Source organism: Phocoena sinus, chromosome 17 (assembly GCF_008692025.1).
Source record: "Phocoena sinus isolate mPhoSin1 chromosome 17, mPhoSin1.pri, whole genome shotgun sequence".
Taxonomy (NCBI): Eukaryota; Metazoa; Chordata; class Mammalia; order Artiodactyla; family Phocoenidae; genus Phocoena; species Phocoena sinus.
Window position 1 is genome coordinate 60409748 of NC_045779.1, and position 27140 is coordinate 60436887.

At 40.6% G+C, this 27140-nt stretch overlaps 1 protein-coding gene across 3 annotated transcripts in view; it reads left to right on the forward strand.

The window, feature by feature from the left end:
- Positions 1–11250: 11250 nt before the first annotated feature.
- The window catches only part of DEPTOR (DEP domain containing MTOR interacting protein), a 145926-nt gene continuing 130036 nt past the window's right edge, over positions 11251–27140 (forward strand). For 2 of the 3 annotated variants that reach the window (XR_004346516.1, XM_032610323.1), the window contains exon 1: positions 11265–11464. Coding sequence is in view for 2 of the 3 variants with exons in the window: in XM_032610323.1 (XP_032466214.1) it covers positions 11343–11464 (122 nt within the window). In the remaining variant the exon portion in view is untranslated. Of the gene's footprint in view, positions 11465–27140 lie in introns of all 3 variants that reach the window. The other variant, XM_032610322.1, reaches the window with a different exon arrangement.

A 27140-nucleotide genomic window follows, 5' to 3' on the forward strand; every position in this document is an offset into this window, starting at 1 on the left:
GCCACGTGGAACCTTCCTCCACCGCTTCCGCTGCCATCCTCCCCGCCCTGTTTCCTGCCAATACCCCCATTTCCTCGCCATCAAAATAGTCGCGTTTTCCGCCAGTGGCGGATCTTGCAATAAGCAGTTTGCATGCATAATTTCATGAATCCTTCACCACAGCCCTGTGAAGTGGACCCTTTTAAATACCGTTCTGCAAATGAGGAAGCAAACTCCTTACCCCAGGTGGCACAGCCAGGAGGTAGTAAAGTCTGATTCCAGTCTCGTCTATTACGGCTCGAAAAATACCGCACCGAGTTTGTGCAAATACCTTGGACCGGGAGTGAGGTCCTGGTAGAATTGCGCAGGACATGACACTTCTTTGGGTCTGGGGACCACTCATTATATCTGGGAATCTATGGCTCGGACTAGATCCATCCATTCGTTGAGTACCTAGTCTGGGCTTGGTGGCAGGTGAGGGGCTGAGACCCCGTGTCAAGAGGAAATCACCTTCCTGAGGTAGGCAAGGCCCTGCAGTGTCCTGGGGAGACAAACTCACCACTACAGGATGTGTAAAGTGCTCCCTCGGCTTTCTCTAAGGTGTCTTCTAATACATCAAGATAAGATCTTCTACCAAACCTAGATCTTAGGCTGTGCCGAATGTAGCATTTTTCCCTGAGCAGATCTACACAGGCTCACATACACGGTATGCAAGTTTAGATGTAATATAAATATTTGACTGCTTCTCTTTTTTTTTCTCTATTTATTGAACATTTTTGGTTTTGTTGCTTCTTATTTTTTCACTGTCCCTCATTAAACTGATTTTGTTTGTTTTTTTTTCCCTCTGGCGATTTGGAAGGTCTATATCCCGCCTCATCTACTACTGCTTCCCTCTTCCTCTTCAAGGCTTCCTCCTAACATCAGGCACACAGACTTACAATAAGATCTTTCGGTGCCTCCCACCATTTGGGCCTCTGTATGTCTGGCATGTTCTTCGCTTGCTGAGCACGTGTCTTTTATTTATTTTACTTTTTTGCCATGTGGCTTGTGGGATGTTAGTTCCCTGACCAAGGACTGAACCCGGGCCCTCACAGTGAAAGCACAGAGTCCTTGCTGAGCACTGTCTGACAGAACTTCCTGAGATGTTGGAAATATTCTATATCTGCACAGTACAATTTGGTAGCTACTAACCACAGGTGGCTTTTGACTGCTTGGAATGTGGATAATATGAATGAGGAACTGCATTTTATTTTATTTTTAATACGTATTTATGTATTTATTTGGCTGCCCTGGGTCTTAGTTGTGACATGCAGGATCTTCGTTGCGGCATGCAGGATCTTTAGTTGCGGCATGCAGGCCCTTAGTTGCAGCATGCATGTGGGATCTAGTTCCCCGACCAGGGATCGAACCCAGGCCCCCTGCATTGGGAGCTCAGAGTGTTACCCACTGGACCACCAGGGAAGTCCCTGAATTTTAAATTCTACTTTAGTTAATTTAAATTTAAATAATCACAGGTGGCTAGTGGCTACTACACTGGATCATTCAACTCTGGGTCAATAGTCACTTCTCAGAAATCTTTCTCTGACCTCCCTGATCAGGTAGAGCCTGTCAAATATATATCTCATGCCAAAGGTACCTCTCATGCCTAGATTTTAAGTAAGTTGTAATTTTACATTTGTGTAATTACTTAATGTGGGGTTTTTTTTGTTTGTTTGGTTGGTTTTTTTTTCTCTAAGACTGTAAGCTATAAACTTCACTAGGATATGTTTTCAGTCATCATTAAGCAGAGTGCCCAGCACATAAATGGATCTTCATATATATTTGCTGAACAGTTGAATGAGTGAATAAATGAATGAGTTGTGATAATGTTTACCTCTAAGGAGGGGAGTGCAGGGGGACATCAAAAAGGATTTCTGGTTTTTCTTTACTGTATAAATTTTAACACTGAGAGCATATACGTGCATTAAACATGTGTGATAAAATATATTTAAAATATTTTCCCTCAGTATTACAAAACCTGACATATGGAGACTTTCTTGGCAGTCCAGTGGTTAAGACTCTGCACTTCCACTGCAGGGGGCACGGGTTCAATCCCTGGTCAGGGAACTGAGATACTGCATGCCTCATGGTGTGGCAAACAAAAAAAAAACCTGACATACAGACAAATAACTTCAACGGACAGGTAATAAATCATACATGAGTGAGGAAGGGTGGGAAAAGAGAGAAAAAGAGTTCCTGGCACAGATTGAAGGGAGACAAGTGTAGAAGGAGACTAGTAAGATCTTAAATGGTTGATGAGGGTGGCTGGGCTTGAGAAATAATTTTTGAGATTGAAAGGACAACAGTGGCTACTTGATTAGACATGGAGAGTAGTAAGAGAGGGAAAAGAATGAAGGATGAATTCTAGATTCCTGCATGAGCAACTGCATCCCCTCATTTACAACATATTGTAGGAAGGGTAGGAATAGGTTTGGAGTCAGATGAATTCTGGATTTGATACTTGGAGATTGAGTTGCTATGAGAATATACATGTGAGGATGTAGAACTTGGAGTTTGAAAAAAGGTTTGGCCAGGAGCTAAAAGATAAAGCTTTTAAATGCACATATATGGTAATTACAAGGGTGCCTGTGAATGAGATGGGAGCTGAGCAGGACCCTGTGGGACCTTTCCAAGGACAGACACCCCCCCCATCCCCTCTTCTCATTTATAGATGAACTTTAGCCTCCTAGGCCTTTACCTAGTTCCAAAGAGCAAAGTTAATCAGAGAAGTGAGATAATACAGAAACAAAGGAAAACAGTCAAGCAAGACAAAATAACAATGGTTTAGCCATAAAACAAAATCAAGGACCTTTAGTTCCTCCTCAAGGGCTACAGATAATATCCTGAACCATATCCTTGAGTTGTTTTGCCGATACTAAAACCCCCATCAGGTGGAAGGAGTTAACTGCTGACCACCAGCACATAGACCCCAGACCAGTCGGAACAAGGTTGATGATGTTGACTCCTGAAATACCACCCAGTTACCCCGCCACCACCCAATCAGAAGAGTTGTATGTGAGCTGATTACACATCCTATGACTCTCTTCCTCACATTGTCTTTAAAAACCATTTCCTGAAAAGCCGTCAGGGAGTTTGGTCATTTGAGCATGAGCTGCCGGTTCTTGTTTAGCCCCATGTTGAGCACCTTGCAATAAAGCTGTACTTTTGATGAAAACTCGGCCTCTGTGCACTGGTGCCAAATAGAATCTCAGAGACAGAGTTTTGGGTGAGGTAGAAAAGAATAGCATTATTGCTTTGCCAGGCAAAGGGGGACACAGTGGGCTTGTGCCCTGAAAAACTGTATGCCCCAACCTGGGAGGATTTGGCGAGGAGTTTTATAGCAGTGGCTCGAGGGTGGAGTTGCTGATAAGGATCAGGGTGTGTACAGGGCCTGCACTCCTTTAATCTGGCCTCAGTTGTTCTCCTGATGAGCTTCTCGAGGATATCAAACTGTGACCTTCTCTGGAATGAAGAATGCTAACATCTTCCATTTGTTGGGGATTTTAGTTCTGTAAAAGAGCTCAAAGATATTGTGTGTATTCCCTTGAAGGGGAGCCAGGACCCTGCCCCAAAGCTGCACTATTGTTTCTTGGCTCTCCTCCCTTGTCTCTGCATCCCTTCCCTTCCCTGATTAGCAACTGTTTGAAAGGCTTCTGTGCCCAGGAGTCCCACAGGGTCCTGCTTGGTTTCACTTTTCTTCACCACAACCTGGTGTCAGTAGATTGGCTTTGCTGCACATCAGGCAAGCAGACCCAAGTCTGGTGTGGTAACAAGATCACCCAGCAAGAGTGTTATGTACAACTAAAAACTGGACTAAAGATGAAATCTCACCAAACAGTGGAGGTGGAAGCCTTGAAAGAAATACCTCCCTGGAGGAAAGAATTGCACATGGTAGGAAAAACAGAATAGTGTCTTGGAAACCACATTACCTTGTATTTACTTAAAATCACTTCAGGTAAGGAAGTGCTGATTCACAGCAAGATTTATTTCATTCTGTGGGAAATACAGTAGTTTAGATTTTAACTTCATATCCTTTATTAATTAAACTTTTTAGGCTTTGCTTGTAGAACAGGATTTTCCCCACTAGATGGTGGTAGTGTTTCACGTTTCACAGAGTAGCCCGCTTTGCCGTTTTGTTCTCCATTGCCTTAGAAAAGAGAAGACATATCTATTAAATATTTACTGAGTCAAGCACTCAGGTGTGTATCCTGTATACATTATCTCTGCAGTCCTTGCAATAACGTAAGTCAGGTCACAGCGTTCCTCTGTTCAAAATCCACCAAAGGATTCTGATCACTTTCAGAATAAATTCTGACAACTTAAAGAAAAATACACAATGAAAGAGTTGTGAATTTCAGTTTTATTCAGGATCTTAATGAGAACTAGAGCCTGGAGACAACCACACAACTCTGAAGAGGTAGGGGAAAAACCAGTTTATACACGATTTTTGGCTAGGAAATATGTGCAGTCAATTATACATCTTGGTAAAAGATGACTGCTGATATCTCTAGTTAATGATTTTACTGCTTTTCTGTGTATGGGAAGATGCAATAATCTAGCATCATTGAAATTCTTACTGAGATATGCATCTATCTAAGGGCCTGCTCATCCAAAGCATAGAATGCCTCATCTTGTTTTTCATCCTGAATTCCTTTCAGGGTGCACTGGCGGTGGTCAATGGCAGTGGGTTATGACTTTACCCTTATAGAGCTGGGTGGTGAGCAATGCACTTTGTCTTATTGATCTTAATTTTTCTGTGTCCACAGCCTCAAAGTCCTTATCAAGGCCCATAAGACCTTATACAATCTTCATCCCCTCCCCACCCCCTCACCCAGGTGCCCCTGCTATTCCCTTAATTTACAGGAGGCACTGCTGCCTCAGGACTCCTTTGTTTTTAAATCAACTTTATTGAGATACGATTTAAGTAAAATAAATTGCATGCATTTAAATCGTACAATTTAAGGATTTAACAAATTTATACACTGGTGACACCACCACCACAATCAAAATGCAGAACATTCTCTGTACCCCCAAAAGTTTCCTTATGCCCACTGGAAAAAGGAGAAGGAATATTTATGAAATATTAACTTCTATTTACTTGGGGTTTGCTTTACTCTTCTTTTTCTAGGTTCTTATCATTGATTTTAGACCTTTCTTTTTTCTAATATAAACAGTTAAAAATGTGTTTATAAATTTTTCTCAAAGCTCTGCTTTAGCTGTATCACACAAATTTTGAAAAGTTATCTTTCATTATCACACAGCTTGAAATATTTTCTAATTTTCTTTGTGATTACTTCTTTGACCCATGAATTGTTTAGGAGTAGACTGTACTTCCAGATATTTGTGATTTCCTAGATATTTATTAATTTTTAACTTAATGTCATTCATTAGGGTATGGCTTATACATGGAGAACATACTCTATATGATTTCATTTATTTTAATTTTATTGAGACTTGTTTTGTGGCCTAGCACCTGGTCTTTCCTAGTGAAATTGCTACTTTTTTATTTGGGGTTTTTCCCCACCTTTTTAAAATTCTTTCCTTCCTTTTCTGCCCTCCTGTGTATTACTTGAATTTTTAAAAAAGAATGTCATTATAATTTATCAATTGATCTTTTAGTCCTTTCTCTTTGCAATTTTTAAGTAATTATCATAGGGATTAAAATATACATCCTTGAAAACGGAACCCTCCTACACTGTTGGTGGGAATGTAAGTTGGTGCAGCCACTGTGGAAATCAATATGGAGGTTCCTCAAAAAACTAAAAATAGACTTACCATATGATCCAGCAATCCCACTCTTAGGCATATATCTGGAGAAAAACATAATTCAATAAGATAAATGCACCCCAATGTTCATAGCAGCATTATTTATAATTGCCAAGACTTGGAAGCAACCTAAGTGTCCATCAACAAAAGAAGATGTGGTGTATATATACAATGAAATATTACTCCACAATTTAAAAAGTTTACAAATGAGCTTATTTACAAAATAGAAACAGACTCATAGACATAGAAAACAAACCTATTATTACCAAAAGGGAAGCGGGGGGGAGGGATAAATTAGGAGTTTGGGATTAGCAGATACAAACTACAATATATATCCAGAGAAAACTCTAATTTGAAAAGATACATGCACCCAAATGTTCATAGCAGCACTGTTTACAATAGCCAAGACATGGAAGCAACCATGGATAAAGAAGACATGGTGTATATATATATATATATATATATATATATATATATATATATACACAATGGAATACTACTCAGCCATAAGAAAGAATGAAATAATGTCATTTGCAGCAATGTGGATGGATCTAGAGATTATCATACTGAATGAAGTAAGTCAGAGAGAGAAAGACAAATATCATATGATATCACTTATATGTGGAATCTAAAAGGTGTTACAGGGAATTCCCTGGTGGTCCAGCGGTTAGGACTCTGTGCTCTCACTGCTGACGGCCCGGGTTAGATCCCTGGTTGGGGAACTGAGATCCCACAAGCTGCACGGCACAGCCGAAAAAACAGAAGTGATACAAATGAATATGTTTACAAAACAGAAACAGATCACAGACAGAGAATAAGAATTTATGGTTACGAAAGGGGAATTGGGGGAGGGATAAATTAGGAGTTTGTGATTAGCAGACACAAACTATTGATACTATACACAAAATAGATAAACAACAAGGTCCTACTGTATAGCACAGGGAGCTATATTCAATATCTTGTAACAAACTATAATGGAAAAGAATAGGAAAAAGAATATACACATGTATAACTGAATCACTTTGCTGTACACCAGAAACTAACACAATATTGTAAATTAACAATACTTCAACAACAACAACAAAAAAGAAAGAAAGAAAAAGTGGCCAACTCACAAGGTTATTTTGAGGAATAATTGTTTAACACATGTATAACCCTTTGGGCATGGCCAGTCACAGAGAAAGAGCTCAATAAATATAACATTGTTATTCCATTAAAAAATTCTCAATCCCATCTAACTCAATGTCCCCTTTAAAAATAATAGATAGTATGTGATGCTCACTTTATTTTCTTGTCATTAAATTCATAGAGAACATAAGCTTTCTAGGTGCATTATTTAAAAGAAAATCAATATGATGCCCTTATGCTGAAATATAGGGAAAAAATAGAAAAGGAAAATCACATATAACAAAATAATGTGGATTTTAATATTCAAATGAGTCTAGTAGAAGGCCTAGAGTGGTCATCAGATATTTATAACTAATGAATAATTTTAGAATAACAGAATTAAGACAATATTTAACTGAATATTGCCATCACTTCTTTTTTATATTTGGTATTTTACAATTTGGCTTAATATATTCCTATGCAAATACACACACAGGCATGCAATATCTAACAAATGCACTGAAAAAGGTGTGTTGTTCTCACGGTACCACACAAATGGTGGGTGAAGCAATGTTATACAATGATGAACCTTTTTTGGTAAAGTTCTGAACAGAACAAAATACAAATTTTTCTTGATGTACACAATAATTGCATCCATGGACAATTCAAGATTACATTTAAAAAATTTTTAAATATCTTGTGTTTCTATGTAAAACCAAATTAGGTTAAAGCTCAGTTAACTGCAAACAGGTTTTTCTTACACTTGAAGATCCCACAGGACATAGGAAAAACATTCAGGGTTTAGGACAATTCATTTCTTCTTTGTGAGGTGTTGTCTCAAGAAAATGAGAATACCTAGTATCCCTAGTCCATGCTCACTAAAAGCCAGGAACACGCCCAATAAGGAGACAAACTACACTCTCCTCCCCAACCCCATCCAAATTTCCCCGAAGCCTTCCTGAGCGTGGCCCTTTTCCTGCAGGAGACCCAGTATCATTTAGTGTCATTGCAAAATGGACCACTAGGTGGTAGCATATACCAAAGATTAAGTATTTTTGACACTACAGTATTAAGAACTTGGGAGTGAGCAGGGCTGGGACTGGAGGACCTCAAATTTATTTGTAATGTTTTATTTCTATCGCTACAAAAAGGTGACAAAAATGTTGAAAATGGGTGCAAGTAATGAACACGTGAATACTTAATTTTTCTCTATCTTTACATTTAATTTTTAAAGACAAGTTCCCTTCTTAAATGATCAACAGAAATATCTGGACAGGATGTTGCTAAACCATCAATCTGCTTCCATTCACAAAAGGAGAATAAAAATTATGGCAGCTGGAGATTCCAGACTTCCATTAATGGTTAAGAATAACGTACGTCTTCAAATACTATGAGAATGTGTAGACAAGAGCAACACGCCACTTTGGGGAGTGCAAGGAGATAGCACAGAGAAGGTGGGGTTTGAGTTGTCTTTAAGATCAGGTGGGAATAATACAGGTATGTACGAAGAGGCAATAACAGTGATGATAGCTAACATGCTATTAAGCTTCATAGTTGACAGTATTCTTTCACAGGTTTTAATCAAGTTCATCTTCTCACATTGCTGCTCACCCTTTTCCAGAACTATTCAAAGCGTGGTCGGCCAGCTGGTAACCATTACCTGTATTGAGAGACACTGAGACATACAGATATTGAGAGAAATCATTTATAAAGGTTTATAGAAATTTGACAATTTTCTGTCTGTTGACCACAACAATAAAAAATTGGGGCTTGTTCTTTGTATTTTTTTTAAATTTCTTTTTTACTGTATTTTACCAAAGTGTCAGTCTTCAGTGGATTGAAAACACACATAGGCACACACCTGTGCAAGCACACACATTTGATCCTTATCTACCAAGAGTTTGAGAAGCACTGGCTCCAGAACAACAAAATGGCCAGAAGGCGTGAAGCAGGTGAGTAGGGTGCGCTGGAGGAGAAGCCTCACATTTAATAGTTTCTACCTATGATAAGTGGGCTTATTCAATTTTATTTAATCCTCGCAACAACCCAATGGGATTGGTGGTATGATCCTGATTTTACAAAGAAGGGAAAAATCATAGAAAAGATAATGAACTTTCTCTAATGGAGCCAGGAGTCAAACCAAAATCTGCTAGAATTTTTAGCCCTTTGAAGATCTTGTATTAATTGCCATTTCAGCAGCCTTCTCTCATCTAGCAATACCTATAGATCCCACTTTATTCTGGGACCAGTTGCTCCAGAGCTCAGAGTCCTGGTATTTATGCTCACATGTCCTCAAGAGTCAGTTCACTAACGTTTCCCTAAGTTAGGAAAAAGGGGCTGTCTTCTAACCCAGTGGAACATGGTGTGTCTCATATGTCAAAAGAAAGGTTAAAACAATAATAGCATGCCAATTCCCCATTTCCTGTTCACATCTATACACACACACACACACACACACACACACACAACCTTCTCATCAAGCATGAAAAATAAATTCTGCACTATCTCTCACTGGAGTAGTTGTATCAGGTATGTTACTGACTTGATTTTTTTCCCCTTATGTTAAGGTGCTTTTTTTAATAGGCTTTTTTTTTATCATAAACTTGTATGATAAAAGTTTTTGATCTTGAACTTTTTATCAGAAACTATTAAACAAGAAAGTATTTTACAAAAAAAATTTTTTTCATTTTTATTTTTCAGGTAAAGGAATCTGTCTGAATTCAAACCACACATGACTAGATTTAAAGGGAGAAAAACCAGAACACAATCATAATAGTGATACGATTTACAATATGTAGATAGAGCTTTTGGATAAAACTAAATGTTGCTTGAACAATGGATAATTAGGAATAGGTAAAATTTTTTTCATTTTGCACTTTCAAAAAGCTTAAAACCATTAAATCAAAGAGATTTAGTGGGGCTAGGTCTGCACTTCTCTTTTCTTCATTCTGAAGGCCTATTAATAATAAAAAATTCATTAGAGATAACTCGAGGAAAAGTGTTTTGTCTAGCATCAAAAACTCATAATGCAAAGTATCTGGCAAGAATTTCTTTTTTTCCTTCTTTCTCTTCTTCTTCGTATTAAAAGCAGTAATGATATTAAAGAGAACATCTATTGAATACATAGCATGTACTTGGAAATTTTACGTAATGTTATTTCATTTAAGCCACACAACATCCCTATAAAGTAGGAATTATTCCTGTTTTATCGATAGGAAATTGAGGCCCAGAAAAGTAACTAGCATAAGTTTGCAAAGTTGGTAAAGGACAGAATCATGATAGAAACTTCATTTTTGAGCTTGAAGCCCATGCAAACTTTTTTTTTTTTGCGGTACGCGGGCCTCTCACTGCTGTGGCCTCTCCCGTTGCAGAGCACAGGCTCCGGATGCGCAGGCCCAGCGGCCATGGCTCACGGGCCCAGCCGCCCCGCGGCACGCGGGATCCTCCCGGACCGGGGCACGAACTTACGTCCCCTGCATCGGCAGGCGGACCCTCAACCACTGCGCCACCAGGGAAGCCCCCCCATGCAAACTTTTGATAGTCTATGTAATGATTACAGAATTAAAACATGAGCAACAGCCAGTTAATCTTGTTATCTCCGGGACCTCTACTTCTGTTAAACGATTTTCCTACTTTATGCAGAATTTGGATCAAGTTACCCCATCTCTCCGGGCCTGCTTCCTGAGTAAAACGAGGACAATACTCATTTTATAATTTGTTGCAGTTAAAGACGGTAACAGCTACCTGAAGCGTCTTTAATGCAGCAGAATGTCAACAGATGATAGCCACAATTATTTTTTTTTTGTAAAGGAAGAAACTGGGGATTAAGCACATTTAGTTACAAAATTATAGGTGTGGAGCTGGATCCCAGGTCTGTCTGATTCCCAGGCCAGCGTTCTTTATTGACTACACCGTAAGGTAAGTAAGCTGTCTTTGGTGAGGAGGTTGCTTTAATTTTTTTAAGCCCTGCGATGACATGTACAGCCTTCATTGTTCACTATTTAGCTAAATTATTATTTTCACTCTCTGGTAATTTGGGACATGGACAGTATCATAAAAACGCCTCCACACGTGTCTAGTAACCTCCCCGCCCGTCCCCAGGATCCCACAGCATGAGCTTTGTGGGTAATGGAAGAGGTCCACAACGAACTCGACCTCAAACAGCACAATTAGCGCAGAACCGCCCCCAGCCCAGATGTTGATATTTTTCTCTCTCGGCCCCGCCCCCGACCACGCGGGGCTCCAGCCACGCCCCCAAGCTGGAGTTACTGGGGCGGACTCGCCGAGCGCCTCAGCCTACCCACAAGGGATTCCCTCTCCAGCCAATCGCGTCTGAACTACGGGACGGCCCCTAACAAAGATGGCGGGGGAGGCCTCAGTGAGGGCAGGCTGATTTAATACCCGAACCCGCGGCGGACCGCGAAGACAGAGGTAGAGGCGCAGCCCCGACCATGGAGGAGGGCAACAGCGCTGGCAGCGGTGGCAGCGGCAGCAGCACCAGCGGGAGTGGCGGGGCGCAGCAAAGGGAGCTGGAGCGCATGGCTGAGGTCCTGGTCACCGGAGAGCAGCTACGGTAAGATGAGGGGCAGTGCCGGGGGAGGCTAGCGGTGGCACTGCCAGCCAGTGTCCGTGGCAGTCGCGCGCGCGCGCGTGCGCGCCGTGGCTCGTGGCTAGCGACTAGCGCGGCGCTCCGGGACGCCTGCGGACGCGTCGACCGTCCGCGCCGCGCCGCCGTTTAGCTGCTGCAGCCCGGCGCCCTGAGGACTCCGGACTGGCGCCGGGCTCCCGAGGCGGACGCGGGCGGGCGCGCGGTGCTTGCTGCGCCCTCGCCCAGCAGCTGCAGCCCTGCGCCCCGTAGACGCGTTGCTGCCGACCGCGCGCGCCCTCTTTGCCCGGGCACCCGGGAGCTGCCAGGCCTCCTGGCTGACAGCTAGCTCCTCCTCCGCTCAGAGAGCGAGAGCAGGTGAAGGGCCCCCCGCCGGCCCCAACCCCAGCCAGACCAAATCCCTTTCACTTAAGGTTTTACTTTTGGCTTGCAAATCTGGCTTCACTCCCCTGAGCCTCAGTATTTTCATCTGTAAAATGGGGCTGATCACGGCAACTTCCTTGAATGGTTGTGGTGGGGGCTAAACTGAGAACTTTTCTGAAACACTGTACCTATCACTTAATTGGCACATACTCACCCGTCATTATTTGGGTCCGCAAGGGGGCGTGGAGGCACCTTGTCCCGCTGCCCTGCTGCCAGCTCCCCCAGCGCGCACATTTTAGGCAGCAGGGTCCATTGGCCCCCGGCTGCTGCAAGAATTGGGACTTGATGTGTGTCACTGCGTCCAGGACAGGCAGTTACCCCCAGATTCAGGACCCCCTCCCGCCCACTTTATCATTTCCATCCCATTCTGGTCCTTCTTGGATTCATGTTTGAGAATTCTCCTTATGGTATGACCGGTTCCGCAGCTGCCCGTCTTGTGGTCATTAATCAGTTTGCCAGGGGGAAAAACCCCTTGGCTTTACAGTGGTTGAGCCAAAACTTGCATGCCGGCCCCTGTCCCATTGGAACGGTGCGCTTGTCTCTTACTTCTAGTTCTTGGCCTGAATCTCCAGGCTTGTTTTGGTTTCTAAAATGCTGTGTTTCAGGACCCGAAGGAGAGAGACTCTTGCAACGATCCCTAAAGGTTTGGTAACCACCCTGCTTGCTGCCCTTAGATTGAGAAAGTAAATATTGGAGGTCAGAATTAATTGAGTTTAAAGTTACAAGAGGCAAATTGCGCATTTCTATCCCTTGGTGATTTTTTTAATGTATAGTCAGAATTAAAGGGAATAAAAGATTTTCCATCAAGAGATTTTCTAACTGAAAAAAATCAAAATAAAGCTTTTCTGATTCACCTTGAAACACTTTAATAATTTATCTGCTCTTCAATTGGGTACGTTTCACTTCCTTTAAAATGATAAACTGCAGGGTGCCTCTGTTTGTCCAGAAAGCACTTTCTCCTTCGAGATGCTTAAATACCCCTTCCTTGGTTGGGGAAGTCCCCAGAGCACTTCTCCTCTTCCCAGGCACCCCTCTGCACGGCAGCAAGTTTGAGGACTAGGCTTAGTGTGTCGGTGAGAAGATAGTGGGCTGTCTCGCACTCGGGTTATATAGACCTGGGTTTGAATTTCTGCTCAGCCACTTTGTTGCCAAGAGTTAACATTAAGTTGTTTTGAGGAGGACTTTAAAACCAGAGTGAATCTGGGTTTGCTACTTACTAGTGTGGGACCTTGGGCAAGTTACTTAAGAACGATGGGTAATAATGGAGCCTACCTCTGTATTGTATGAGGATTAATTAGATGAGTTAGTGCTTAGATCAGTGCCTGGGATATAATATGCACCATGCCAGCCTTAGTTATTATAGTTCTGTGACTTTGGACAAGTTAATTCACTTCTCTGAGCCTGTTTCCTCATCTGTAGAAAGGCAATGAAGATAGCACTTCATATGGTTGTTGTGAGAGTTTTCCCCTGGGCTTCATGTATTGAAGAGCATTCAACAAATGGTTGTTGGAATTAACGAGTGTTATTGGTCTCTGTGTGTCACCACAGGTGACTTCCAGCTGAGCAAGATCTAGCAGAAAGGATTGGTTGGTGGTTAAGAACACGGGCTGCCTGGGTTCTTAGTCTGTCTCCACCATTTATTAGTCCTGTGACTTGCGGACAATTTACTTAACTTCTCTGTGCCTCCGTTTTACTTCTCTTGCAGGAATTTTGTGAGGATTAAATGAGGAGGTGCTACATGTAAAAGGCTTAGTAAATGTTAGTTAATTTTACTTTGGGGAACTGTCATCATTGCTTTTTTTTTTTTTCATCATTGCTTTTTAAAAATCTCTACCATCTTTGCACTGTGCTGACTACAGAGTACATAGTGATTACTCGAATATTTGAATAACTAGTGTATGTAATTAAATATACTGTTGTAAATACAGATGATGTAATATTCAGAATTTAGGGATTTAAGTGGCCATGTATGCCACTAGCTTCTTGGTTACTGGAAGAACCTCTCATAAAGGAGTAGGGATGCAGCCCTCCTGGCTGTCACTGTCACAACATGATTTCACATCCCTAACTGCTTTCTCACAGGTGGATTGTGGGGACTTTGTGATGTGCAGGCCTCCTGCCTCTAATTGCTATACACACACACACACTCACTCAGACACTCACAGACACACAGACAATTCCTCCTCTCTGCCTTCTCTTTCCTTTGCATTGCTTTCTGGGTCATCAAAGATGAGGTGAATGAAGGTGGTAAGGAAAGGAGATGCCAGGATTGGGATTTGAAATACAAAATTTGGCTTCCAGGTCCAGCTCTGTGAGTTTTATTAATTTAATATTTATTTATGGATGTATATATGGATGGATGTATTTGTTTTGAACTACTTTTGCTTGGGCAAGTCAGTTAGCCACTCTGGGCCTCAGCGACTGTGCCTGCAGAATGGGAATAATAATATCCTCCCATGTAGGATCTGTGGTGTTGGAGCAAGTGGGGTATAACATGGGAAGGAACTTTGTAACATAAATCAATAAATCAAGAGTAGTTGTTGCTATGATTATTATAAACTCCAGATGTGAAATTGGGGGTTGGCTCTGTAATCCTGACACTTTGGTAAGGGCAGCTGGTTGCATAAGGATATGAAATTGAGTAACATTTAAAAACATCTCTTGCTTTCTTCTCCAGCCTGACTGCAGGATCCTTTTCCTAATCTCTTTGTGCTTTCCCTTGTCGTAAAAGATTTTACTTCCTTGCTCAATGTATCTGAGTGTCTTTCTATCTTAAAACTGCATTTGGATACCACTTCACATCCCCAGGATGGCTATAATCAAAAAGACAGATAATGAGAACTGTTGGCAAGGATGCAGGGAAACTGGAACGCTTATACACTGCTGGTGGAAAGGTAAAATGATGCAGCCACTTTGGAAATCATTCTGGTATTTCCTCAAAGACTAAACATAGAATTACCATGCGACCCAGCAGTTTTACTCCTAGGTATGTATTCAAGAGAAACAAAAACATATGTCTACATAAAAATTCGTACACAAATTTTCACAGCAGCATTTTATATAATAGCCAAAACCAGAACCAACTCAAATGCCCACCAGCTGATGAATGGGTAAATAATGTGTGGTCTATTCATACAAGGGAGTATTATTCAGCAATAAAAAGGAATAAAGTACTGATATATACTACAACATGGATGCACCTTGAAAACATGATACTGAGTGAAAGAAGGCAGACACAAAAAGACATATATTAGGAGGTTGGCCAAAAAGTTCGTTCAGGTTTTCCATGTTATGGAAAAACCCGAACAACTTTTTGGCCAACCCAATATGACTCCATTTATATGAAACGTCCAGAATAGGCAAATCTGTGGAGACAGAAAGTGGTTGCCAGTGGCAGTGGGGAGGGGAATGGAGGGTGATTGCTGATGGGTGTAGAGTTTCTTTTGGGGATGATGAAAATGTTCTAAACTTGATTGTGGTGATGATATCATAATTCTGTGGATATGCTTAAAAACCATTGAATTATATACAGCAAATGGGTGAATTATGTGGTGTGTGAATTATATCTCAGTAAAACTACTACAAAAATGCATTTGGATGACACATTAGAGTGATGAAAGACAAAATAGTAAAACTTTTAAAATAAACTTTATGCTTTCTTTTTGGATTGGCCAAAGAATGTGATGAATTTTATCATTAACTTGATAACACATGACTACCACGCCAGATGGGACTGATATTTTATGTATATCTTTTTATAGTATCATTCTTGATACAGCACAGAGAAAATATACCATAAATAGTCCAGAAAATTGTCTCAGAACATTCCTGATTTGAAGATAATTAACCATATAATAATCCTTCGTATTAGTGAGGTTTCATACGATGACTTTTTAAATCATTATTTATTTTTATGTTTTATATATAAATCTTTTATCTTGAGATTTGTCATGCAATCATAACTGACATTCTAATTACAGCATCCAAAATCCACCTTCTGTTTCTTCTATAGATTAATCCCAGAGATACTTAGCAAGAAAGTGGTTTATAATAGAGCATTTAAATAAAGAAGGCCAATGAATATCACTGTTCTCTCTGTGGTAATGGTAGGCATGATAATAATAACAATAATACCTATATGGCATATATTACCTGCCAGAGACACTTCCAAGTGCTTATATATATTATTAGAAATATATATATTAATATATATTATCAAAAGCATATATATGCCTTTAAGCTTTGTAAGCTACTCTGTGTAGAAGATATACTTGTTATCCTCATTTTACAGATGGGAAAACTGAGGAACGAAGTATGTAAGCTAACTGGCCATAGATTTTTCAGCCAGAAAGTGCTAGGGCTGAGAGTTCTTGCTCTTAAGCAAAATGCTAGATTACAATTTAGAGGGTTAAGAAGTGTCAGGGTAAGACCAATGTAAAACAGGATCATATATATAAGACTGTGATATTCTGGTATGAGAACTTTTGCAAACAAGCAAGTAGACAAATGATTTTTCCCTTCTGTCGGAAAAAGCTAATTAATTTCTAGAGGTGTTTATGTTTTTGCAAGATAGAATGGTCAGTTTCTCCGTTAACTTTTAAAGTGGGTCTCCCTTGCCATATGGTTTTGAAAACTTAATTTGAACTCCACGCATTCTGAATTTGTAATCATTTTAATGGGAAGATAAATTACAGTTCACTATTTTGCCAGCTGTGAGGATGGGAGTGGGGTAGGGGGAGAATTAAGAATGTAATGAGGAATGCTTAATTAAGAGAGAAAACACCTCAAGCTTTTCAGTTATGCTCATCTACCTAGACTAAATATGCTAATTACAACAGTCTTATCCAGTCATTAAAGCTGGGTCCCTAAAAGCAATTTACGAGGCAATGAGTTTTAGCTAAGTTGTAGGAAATTGCAGTTCTTTCAAATTGTTTGATGTATTGCCTTTTTGCTACACCAGACTGCCTTTCCAGACTCTTACAGCCTTGCTATTGCCTTTTTCATAAAAACATGTTAAATCAATATTGAGTTGCTTTTCTGAATTTGCTTTGCCAATATTAATGCAGTATGCAGATAGAAGGTAAAAGTCAGCTTCTGGAACCAAAGGCCAATCTACAATAAAGTAAATATGAGATATGGAATTTAGAGATACAGAAAAGAACAAGGAGAAATACAACTGACCCCTGAACAATGCGCGGGTTACAGCACCCGCCCTCTGCACAGTTGAAGATCCGAGTATGACTTTATAGTCAGACGTTCTCTGTATCCCTGGTTCCCCATCCACAGATCCAACCAATCATGAAATATGTAGTACTGTAGTATTTATATTGAAAAAATCCAAGTATAAGTGGACCTGAGCAGTTCAAATCCCAGTTGTTCAAGGGTCAACTGTAGTTTGTTTTATTGCACTTTGAACTTAAGGAACTTCAAAATTGGCTTAGAGAATGCCTTAGGGGGTAGCCCCTACTGGTGTCCGTTAATATGGAAGTAACCATTGTAACCAAAGGGAATAGAGGGAAAGCTACTGCCCAGATGCTACTACTGAAATGTAGGGATCCAGGCAGGAGGAATATGCTTTTATTCTTCTAATAAGCAGAGAGGATATCCTGGCCTTGGGAAATTACCACCTGTTCAGATGAAAAAGGGAGAACTTTAGGAAATGGCAAATGGCTGTATTTGGAGTCAGTGCAGACAAGCCTCACGTAGAGTGATGAGCTGTCTTTACCCCAGAGGCTTTTCTCATATACAGACCCTGTTCCTACGAACATCTTTTCTGCTTCACACACTGGATGTGGGGACAGCAGGCACAGTCCTGGCACATAGCAAGCTCAGTAAAGACTCCTTTCTCCCCTGGAGAGAGAGCCTGGGAAAGTACTTTGTCACTTGCCAAAACCCTCATGCAATTGGAAGACACTGAGTAAGTGCTCAGTACACGATTGTGGAATTATTGTACACCTTCATGCACTTATCCTGACGTAAACCTGTTTTTGAAATGAGTGCAGTGTTAGTTGTTTCTGAGTAATATGTTTGCGGTTACTTTTCTAAAAGGCCAATCCTGATATTTAGGTTTTGGCTTCTGTCGACTTTGGAATCAATAAACCTGAAAGTAAGTTATTAAATAAACACACCTCAAAAGAAGAGAATGAGAGGTGGTGGATGATTGTTCTCCTCTCCTAGAATTTCTAGTATTTATTTGGATCAGGAACTCACGTCCCTTTATTAGGTGGCGGCTCTTAAATGGTTGGGGTCTATGAGTTTAGTGATTAGGAAAAGACAAAGGAAACAATGATCAACCCTCTTTCTACCTAGTAAGTCATCCCACTTTTCTCTCTTCCTCATTATCTACCAAGCAGAGATGGGTCCCAGATCTGGGATCCTTGTCCCCGTATTATCAGCTTTAACCAAACTTGGAAGCTTATGTCAGTGACCGTTTTTATGGATTATTAGATGCTGGGGGAACACCAGTGGAGACGGAGTGCGGGGAGAGAGCTTAGCGGATCAGACAGCCTGCTTGTAAACAGCTGTTCCCGTGGCAGTGCCAGCAGGGGCAACAGGAGCTATTTTCATCAGGGCTGGGATGGCCCCAAACTGGAAGAGTTCAGAGACAGCAGGAATTTACTCTCGTCTGCACAAAGAGTCACTTTTCTGTAGCTTTCCAAATATTTTTAAGGTTGAGTAGGAGAGGCGAGATGGAGAAAGAAAACACACCTGGGAGTGGGGGACAAGATATCCTTTCGTCTGTGCAGTTTTCTGATAACAGCTGTTGCTAGGGTGTGGCAAGAGGGGACAAATGCCAGGGCCTCCAGCTGGGGGAAGCCCATGGCAGCTGCAGAGGAGGTAGATAGCAGCTAGTGTCATCAGAGAAAGGCTCAAATCTTTCCTCTTGGAACCTTTAGCTGCTTCTGGTGATTTTGTTATTGTTGGTGGTATGTGTTTGTTATTTGTTTGAATCCTGATGACACTGTCTCCCTGCAACACTTGTACCTACAGATTTCTGATTCTGATATTTACCCAGAGGTTCCTTTCATTGAAGTAAACTGTGGCTCAGCACCCACTTAGGTCTTGGCCTTATTTTGATCATCCAGCTCTGTGAGGCTCTCCTTTGGGTGGTGAAACTGTTACAGCCCCAGAGAACTGAACCTTGTGCTTTGTGGCAGATCAGGTAGGCTTCAGAAGGACCAGTCCTAGTACAGAGTGCTCAGTAGCGTCTCTGATCATGACTTAAAGTGTGAGAAACAAAAGAAGATCAGAATGAACATTCTCTCGTTAAGAGAGAAAGGCTCGTTTCATGCTATCCTATTTTCATTACAGTTAGGTTAGTCCCTGTGCTTTTATTATGTGTGAAGTTGGCCATTTTCTAACAAGTTGTAAAATTCTGGAGGAATACACTATGAGTGGTGTGTCCACAAAACAAACGAAAAACAAGGGGGATTGGGAGGGGGTTAGTGTAGAGATATATAACGAGGTACTGGTTTAAGAACAACCAGTATATAAATGTGCAAATTTACAAAAAGGATATGTTAAGAAAGGATTGTTTTTTTCCATCTTAGAAAAGGATTTAGCACATTTTCTGTTGAGGATCCTGGGTTAGTTTTCTATTTAAAATGCAATTCTTGGGCTTCCCTGGTGGCGCAGTGGCTGAGAGTCCGCCTGCCGATGTTGGGGACACGGGTTCGTGCCCTGGTCCGGGAAGATCCCACATGCCGTGGAGTGGCTGGGCCTGTGAGCCATGGCCACTGGGCCTGCGCGTCCGGAGCCTGTGCTCCGCAACGGGAGAGGCCACAACAGTGAGAGGCCCGCTTACCACAAAAAAAAAAAAGGCAATTCTTTTTATACGGTTTGCACACTATTTTCAGGCACATATACTGAGTCCAGTAAAGCGTGAACTTTTGGATTGTAGAAGTACTGTTTTGCTTCCCGATTCCTTTCCTCTTCCCCAGGAGGAAAGGAGAATGGGGTAAACTTGCACCCTGTTTTCATTGAATATTTTTATAAAAGTTCTACTTACCTTTGGTCATTAACATTTCCATAAATGATAGTGACTTTCACAGAATGTATTCACTGCAAAAAGCAGTGGTGCTATATGACTGTATTTTACATCTAGGTGCCAAGTGCCTCATATCATCTTTAGTTAAGCTATAGGAAGGTTGATAAAATAAGACTTTACCAAAGCTCCTACTTGTACTACTTTCTTCTTAAAAACAGACAACAAAAATCAGTTTAGAGGTGAGGTTTTAAGGCAGTTATCTGATGCATAACCATGATTCATTTTCCTTCACATTTGTTAAAATTTACTTTCTAAGGAAACCATAATTCAGAAGGACACGTGTACCCCAATGTTCATTGCAGCACTATTTACAATAGCCAGGACATGGAAACAACCTAAATGTCCAAGGACAGATGAATGGATAAAGAAGGTGTGGTACATATATACAGTGGAATATTACTCAGCCATAAAAAAGAATGAAACTGGGTCATTTGTAGAGATGTGGATGGACCTGCAGTCTATCATACAGAGTGAAGTAGGCCAGAAAGAGAAAAACAGATATCGTATATTAACGCATATATGTGGAATCTAGAAAAATGGTACAGATGAACCTATTAGCAGGGCAGGAATAGAGACGTAGACGTAGAGAATGGACATGTGGACACAGAGAGGGGAAGGGGAGGGTGGGACAAATTGGGAGATTAGGACTGACATATATACACTACCATGCGTAAGACAGATAGCTCGTGGGAACATGCTATAACGCACAGGAAGCTCAGCTCGGTGCTCTGTGACCAGCTAGATGGTTGGGATGGCAGTGGGGTGAGAGGGAGGTCCAAGAGGGAGGGGATATAGGTATACATAGAGCTGATTCACTTGGTTGTACAGCAGAAACTAACACAACATTGTAAAGCAATTATCCTCCAATAAAAAAAATAAAATGACATTTTAAAAAGAAAAAAAAAGAAAACTAAGGAAAAGTGACTACAGTATGAACTTTAGTAAATAATATTGTATCAGTATTAACCAGCTGTATCAAATTTGCCATATTAGTGGTGTGTGGTATATCTTTACGATTTTTCTCTAAATCCGACGCTGTTCTAAAATAAGTTTATTAAGGAGTAAAACAATAAATGAAGCACACACATACACAACACAGATACAACAAATGAAGTGCTAAAAAGGTAACTATTAATACATTTAAAAAAATTTGCTCATTACTGGTCTGTACCAAATAGCATGACTTATTTGTGGTTTCTAAGGTTTTCTTGAAATAACCAGAGATCACAGATGAAGTTGCTGAAAAGGATCACATGTTGATTATATTGGATTGAAAGTACAGGGCTGAAGAGTGTATAGACTGGAATCAGAATGCCTCGGCTTAAACCCCGATTCTGTTATTTACCAGCTGGATGACCTTGGCTTACTTATTTCATGAATCTGTGTCTTAGTTTCTTAGTCTGTAAACTGGTGATGAAAATACACTTCAGTAAATTGGTCTTAGAATGATATGTTGATATTTGTATAGCACTTATAACTATGCCAGGCAATTAGTGTTATGTTTATTAATAAATAAATATTGGGGAAAAAAGAATTTACTTTATTAATGACTGTTTTGTAGACTCTGATATAACCTGTCTTCATGAGAGAGGATGAATAGACCTTAGTTGCCATGATAAAGTACACTTATCCTGCTACCATACTTACAAGAGCCAAAAGTTATCACAGAGTATTTAAGGACATTCAAATATAAGGAACAAGAGTGAACTAGAGCTTTTTCCTCCAACATTTTATTACAAAAAATTTCAAACATACAGAAAAGTGTAAAGCATTCTACAGTGAACGTCCTTTACTCCACCGCTTGGATTCCACAATTAACATTCCACCGTGCTTGCTTTAGCATGTGATACAAGATACTGATTATAGTTCCCTGTGCTATACAGTAGGTCCTTAATTATCTATTTTATATATAGTAGTGTGTATCTGTTAATCCCAAATTCCTAATTTATCGCTCTTCCCCACCTTCCCCTTTGGTAACCATGTTTTTTTCTATGTCTGAGTCTATTTCTGTTTTGTAAATACGTTTGTTTGTATCATGTTTTTAGATTCTATGTCTAAGTGAGATCATATGTTATTTGTCTTTCTCTGTCTGACTGACTTCACTTACTATGATATTCTCTAGGACCATTCATGTTGCTACAAGTTTCTTTTTTTTTTTTAAGAGATAAAACTTATGTGTAATGAAATGCACCATTTGATGAGTACTGACTAAGACATACATCTGTGAAACCCAAACCCCTATCTGGATATCTTTGAATGCTTTTGGCTGCAAGAAACAGAAAATCGACTCAAACAATGTATTCACCCCCGTAACTGGAAATCCAGGAGATGTGAATAACCAACTGATACCATGTGCATACGTAATTATATTTCTTCTGAAATAATACTGTATCCTTAGAATTATGATACTCTACTATAGAATTGTCATCTATGGAGTCCTTACCTCCCTTTCCTTTCCAGGACTCAGCAGAAGTGTTACAAAGCTGAAGGAAAGGTTGGATTTTACTTTTTGAAGCCGACACCTGTTTCAACAGCAGAATGAAGGGCTCTGCTGTCCTGCCATGTCCAGGCAGGGGTCCTCTCAGTGTCTCATCACTAGTTCTATGAATAATTTCCAAAGTCCATCTAGATGCCAGACACTGGGTTAGGTGCTGGGGACAAGAGGAGGACCTTCATTTTCCAGACTTCCCTCTGTCATCATCACTTGTATCTCTCAGAGTTTCAAGCCTGCTTTTGGCCTTTTGTGGATCAGAAACTTTATTTTCACTTTTATGATTTAAGATTTCCAAATCGTGAAATAAACCAAGTGCAAAATAATAAAAAGAATATTAATCTTAAGGTAACATTTCTGGACTTGCTTAAGGCAAGAGTCCTTTGTTCCATTTGTATTTGTCCTGAAGCAAAATTAATTTCATGAAGGGGTGGATACCTGAGGGGAGTGAAATCTACAAGGATGACAGGGTGGGAAAGGGCAAGTAACGTATATTACATGAATTTCCTGTCTCGTATATCTTTGTATAATAAATTTGTTTTAAAATATGGATACATAATAAATATAATTTAATAAATTCATATGTTAATGATGCAGTATAATTCAGTAAGTATAAAAATGGAGAGAAATAGAAAAGAAATTATTGCAAATCTAAGGACAGGGGAGTGTCGAAGATGCATTTATGGCAGAGAAGGACACTTAGAAACGGAAGCCATGCTTCTAGTACAGGGGAGATCACTGACTCAGAAATTCCTGCAGGGCAAGAGGGATCAATGACAAAAGAAAGACGTAGGCCAGAGACCTAGGACATGAGTCTGAGAGGTGATAAACAGCTTATATCATGGGAAACCTGGCCAGAAGCGGGTCTTCAGGTTCTGGGTTGCCCTGAATATCCTACTCTTCCCTAACAAGCATGGGGCAGTAGTTTGGTACAGTACAAAGATCTTCTCCTTACTTGTAGGGAAATTTGCTACAAAAGAGTTAGAGATGATGATAATCATTGTAGAGGAGGGTGATCAAGGTTTGTGTTTTTATATGTGGATTGTAAAGTGAGGGACAGTTGGACAGTTCAGGCATTTACTAAACAATAATAATAGCAAAATGTCAGGTTCTGTTCTGTGAGCTTGCATGTATATTGTTTTATTGAATTCTGATAATAATTCTGTCATCCCAATTTTTAACTGGAAGAAACTAAGGCATGAGCAGTTTGACCAAAGTCACATAAGTAGTAAGTATGGGAGCTTGATTTTGAAGCCAGGCCTCTCAGACTTCCTACTAGGTGCAGACAACTATGGAAATAACTCTGCAAACTAGCAAGCAGTAAGGCCCATCCTTGCCTTCAGGTCACAGCCTAAGCCAGGTAGAGAGGGGAAAAATACATATGCATTTAAATAATATATGGGGGCAGTATATAAAGGGCAACATGTAGAGTGGTTTAAACAATAAAGGGGATTTCTTGGCTTATGGCTTATGTAATGTTAAATTTCAGAGATATGTAGACTTCACATGAGGTTTGATCAGGATTCCAGGTCTATTTCTCTTAAGTTCTCTTGATTCTACTTTTCTCTGGGCATTAACTTTGCCTTCATGAAGGCTTCTTTTGCAGTCATATGACAGCCACTAGCACCAGTCAGACTGAAAAGAGAGGACTGGCTGCCATCAACCATCTACAGCAGTCTTGAGCTTTCATGTTTTTGGAACATCTTGACTTACAGACTCACAAGATATTAAAGCAGAACAAAGTCCTTCGCTGGTTGTCCTAGGCTTACCCATCTGCAATATTGAGGCAAGAAGAATGGTATTACCCTGACTGCCTTAAGTCAAGCAGGAGCCCCCTGCCTCCTCCTTAAGGGCACAGGTAGGATCGTAGCTGCTATACTCTGGTGAAGGGTTCATTGGGTGTTGCAGAGATAAGCCCAGTGTCCTCCACAAATGATAATTTGGGCTCAGTGATAAGAAACGAGTGGAAAAAAAATTGTACAGGGTATGGTGTAGTTAAGGCCAAATTTTAGGAGAAATAAAGTTGCAGGGGTGGGGAGCTTATACAGAGAAGAAGAAAGTGCTCACAGAAAAGCCACAAAGAAGATACAATTTGGGAGCGGTTAGGAAACATTGGTATACATCCTGGACCCTAGTGCTTTCGAAGTAATTTTCCCTGTAAACTTCCCCATCATGACGATCACCTGTTCACCATCCATATGCTCCCTCCCTCACCTTTCACCCCTCACTGCCCTCTGAAATGGAAGAGATGCCTCTGGTGTTCAGGGTTTGCTCAGTAATAGAAGTAAAATAGAACTCTCAACAGATGACTAAAATGGCAGGTGGCTCAGGTTCAAATTGCAAAGAATGATTTTTGCATCACTTGGGTTTTGATGTCTTTCCAAGTAACACCTCCACCCAGAAAGACTCCCAGCCAAAGCTGTATAAACGTTATCTCTTTGTTTAAGCAGGCTGCTTTAGGAATCATTAAGATGCAGACTTTCTGAGGAAGTCGCAAAATGTTCCTTACTTACATAACTAAGAAAGGTCTTTCAGGTCATGTGTTTTAATATATTTTGTCAATGTTTTCCCTCCCCTCTCCAGAAATTGGAAATAGGAGCTACCTTCGATTATCAAGTAGGCAGATTTTTCACCACTGTTAGTAAGATTTAAGCTGATATCTCATTGCACCATTGCATTGACTTTACAATAGCAACTTTGGCATTGATTTTGTACCGCATCTTACCATAAGGATAACTAATAGGAATAAATCCCAATTTATTCTTATGGTTTTATTCTTGGAGAACACTGCATGAGTTTAGCCTTTTATTCTTCAGAATGGGTGGTGTGTGTACAAATGCAATAAACCTTTTGTCCTCAAGTACTGACAAGAAACTGTGATTTAAAATCGTGATTTTTTTCTTATGCCTGTGTTGGCTACAAAAGAGAGAAGCTCCAGTTAAACCCATTGAGAAGCATCCATGAAAGCTAAGAAGCTGGGCTTGGAGCCAACGCATTTGTCTACACGTTCAACATTTGCTGACTTGACAGTAATCGGGGCTTTAAGCCAAGAAGAGCAGAGTCTGATTATTCAGGACTTTATCATAATTTGCAATTATGATACCTCAAGTGGAGGTGTAGTGGTTAGGGCCAGGAATTCCTTAGAAACCACAATTCCAATGCATCAGGGTTTGTCAGGCCATTTTGTTTAACAAGGGACAAAACCATTTGATTGTTTAAAAGCTTAATGAACCAGAGGGCATCTCTTCAGTTGTCTTCCTGTAGCTCCACTTCGGGTGGTTATTTTGCTGCTAGATAATTTTATTTCTGAAAGGGGAACACGGAGGAGGAGAGGAAGTTGGTTTGGCTATTTGTCAGCCATTCTGAAAGAATGTTTATTCAGGGAGGAGTTTGAACCCTGTGAGAATTGGGGGATTATCTGGACATTTTCAGTTCTTTGATGTTGTGCCTACCCAACTAACGCTCCTCAGCTGACCTTCTAGCCTCTGCCAGAGAAAACTTCTAGTGGCCAGGACTCAGTCACTTCTTTATGAGTGTCTACATGTATGGGTGGTGAGGGCATAGGCCACCCTTAGCACTGCAATCATAATTATGGAATCTAATATACATTTGGGGAAATCGTTGTAGTCCTTATTGGTGGCTTATGTGAAGAAAAAAATTTTACTGAAATGTAGCCTGGCATTCCTTAAAAGAACACCCATCTATAATAAAATATGACAGTTTGTTTTACTTTGTAGTCAGAAATGTTCTTCTTGATAAAGCATAGCAGTAGATACTAAATTATATTGCTTGGGGAATTCTGGGAGATAGGCCTTCATGGAGATTATAGTACAATAAGTAACAAAGAAAAAACACTTATTTAAAACTATTTGGTAGTCTATTCAGAGACGTGTTCAGAGGTTAAATTTGAGATACTCAGTGTGTCACTTAAAACTGCGTTTACTGGAATGTGGATATTTCAGTATTTCACCATAAGGCCTTGAGAATCGTATCTTATCTGTGTGACCTGCTCCGCCTCCCATAGGAGAAGGATTATTCAAGCGAAGTATGTGTTTTCACAGGGCAGATGTTTTCTTCTCTAAGAGCCCCTGCATCCAGCTTGATGATTCTCCTGGAAGAGGGTCAAGGTGATTGCAGGCCGGACCCCTTTTGCCCTTTAGACTTAGGAATGGGGGGTGTCAGCGAAAGGTAGCACCTTCTAAAAGGGAAGTCCAGCTCTCATTGCTGAACTTATTCTAGTGACTTAAAAGAATGGGTGCTTCTCTGGTTTTGAGCCTTCCAGTACCTTGTACAGACGTACATCAGGGCATCTACAACCCTTTCCATTTTTGTCCTTCTTGTGTAGCGAGGGAGGGTGAAGGTGAATACCATGGTTTATGGTATGGATTAAAGAACATATTTACTGGGGGCCCATCAACACAAAGGGTCAGCAAGAGGGGATATGTGGTCCTCCATTCTCTCATTATTCCACAGAGTTGGGCATAAGCATGAAGCTGCCTGACATACAGTGTGTTTGTGTTGACCCCCGGCTACACAACCTTCCTATAATGCAAGCATGAGCATGGCCTTATCTCTGGGTTACCAAATAATGTGAACTCAGGCGCCCAAGTGTCCGAGCTGGGAAATGCCAGATGCATCAGCACCTGGAGACCTCCGGGGCTTGTTCGAAGTCACAGCCCCTC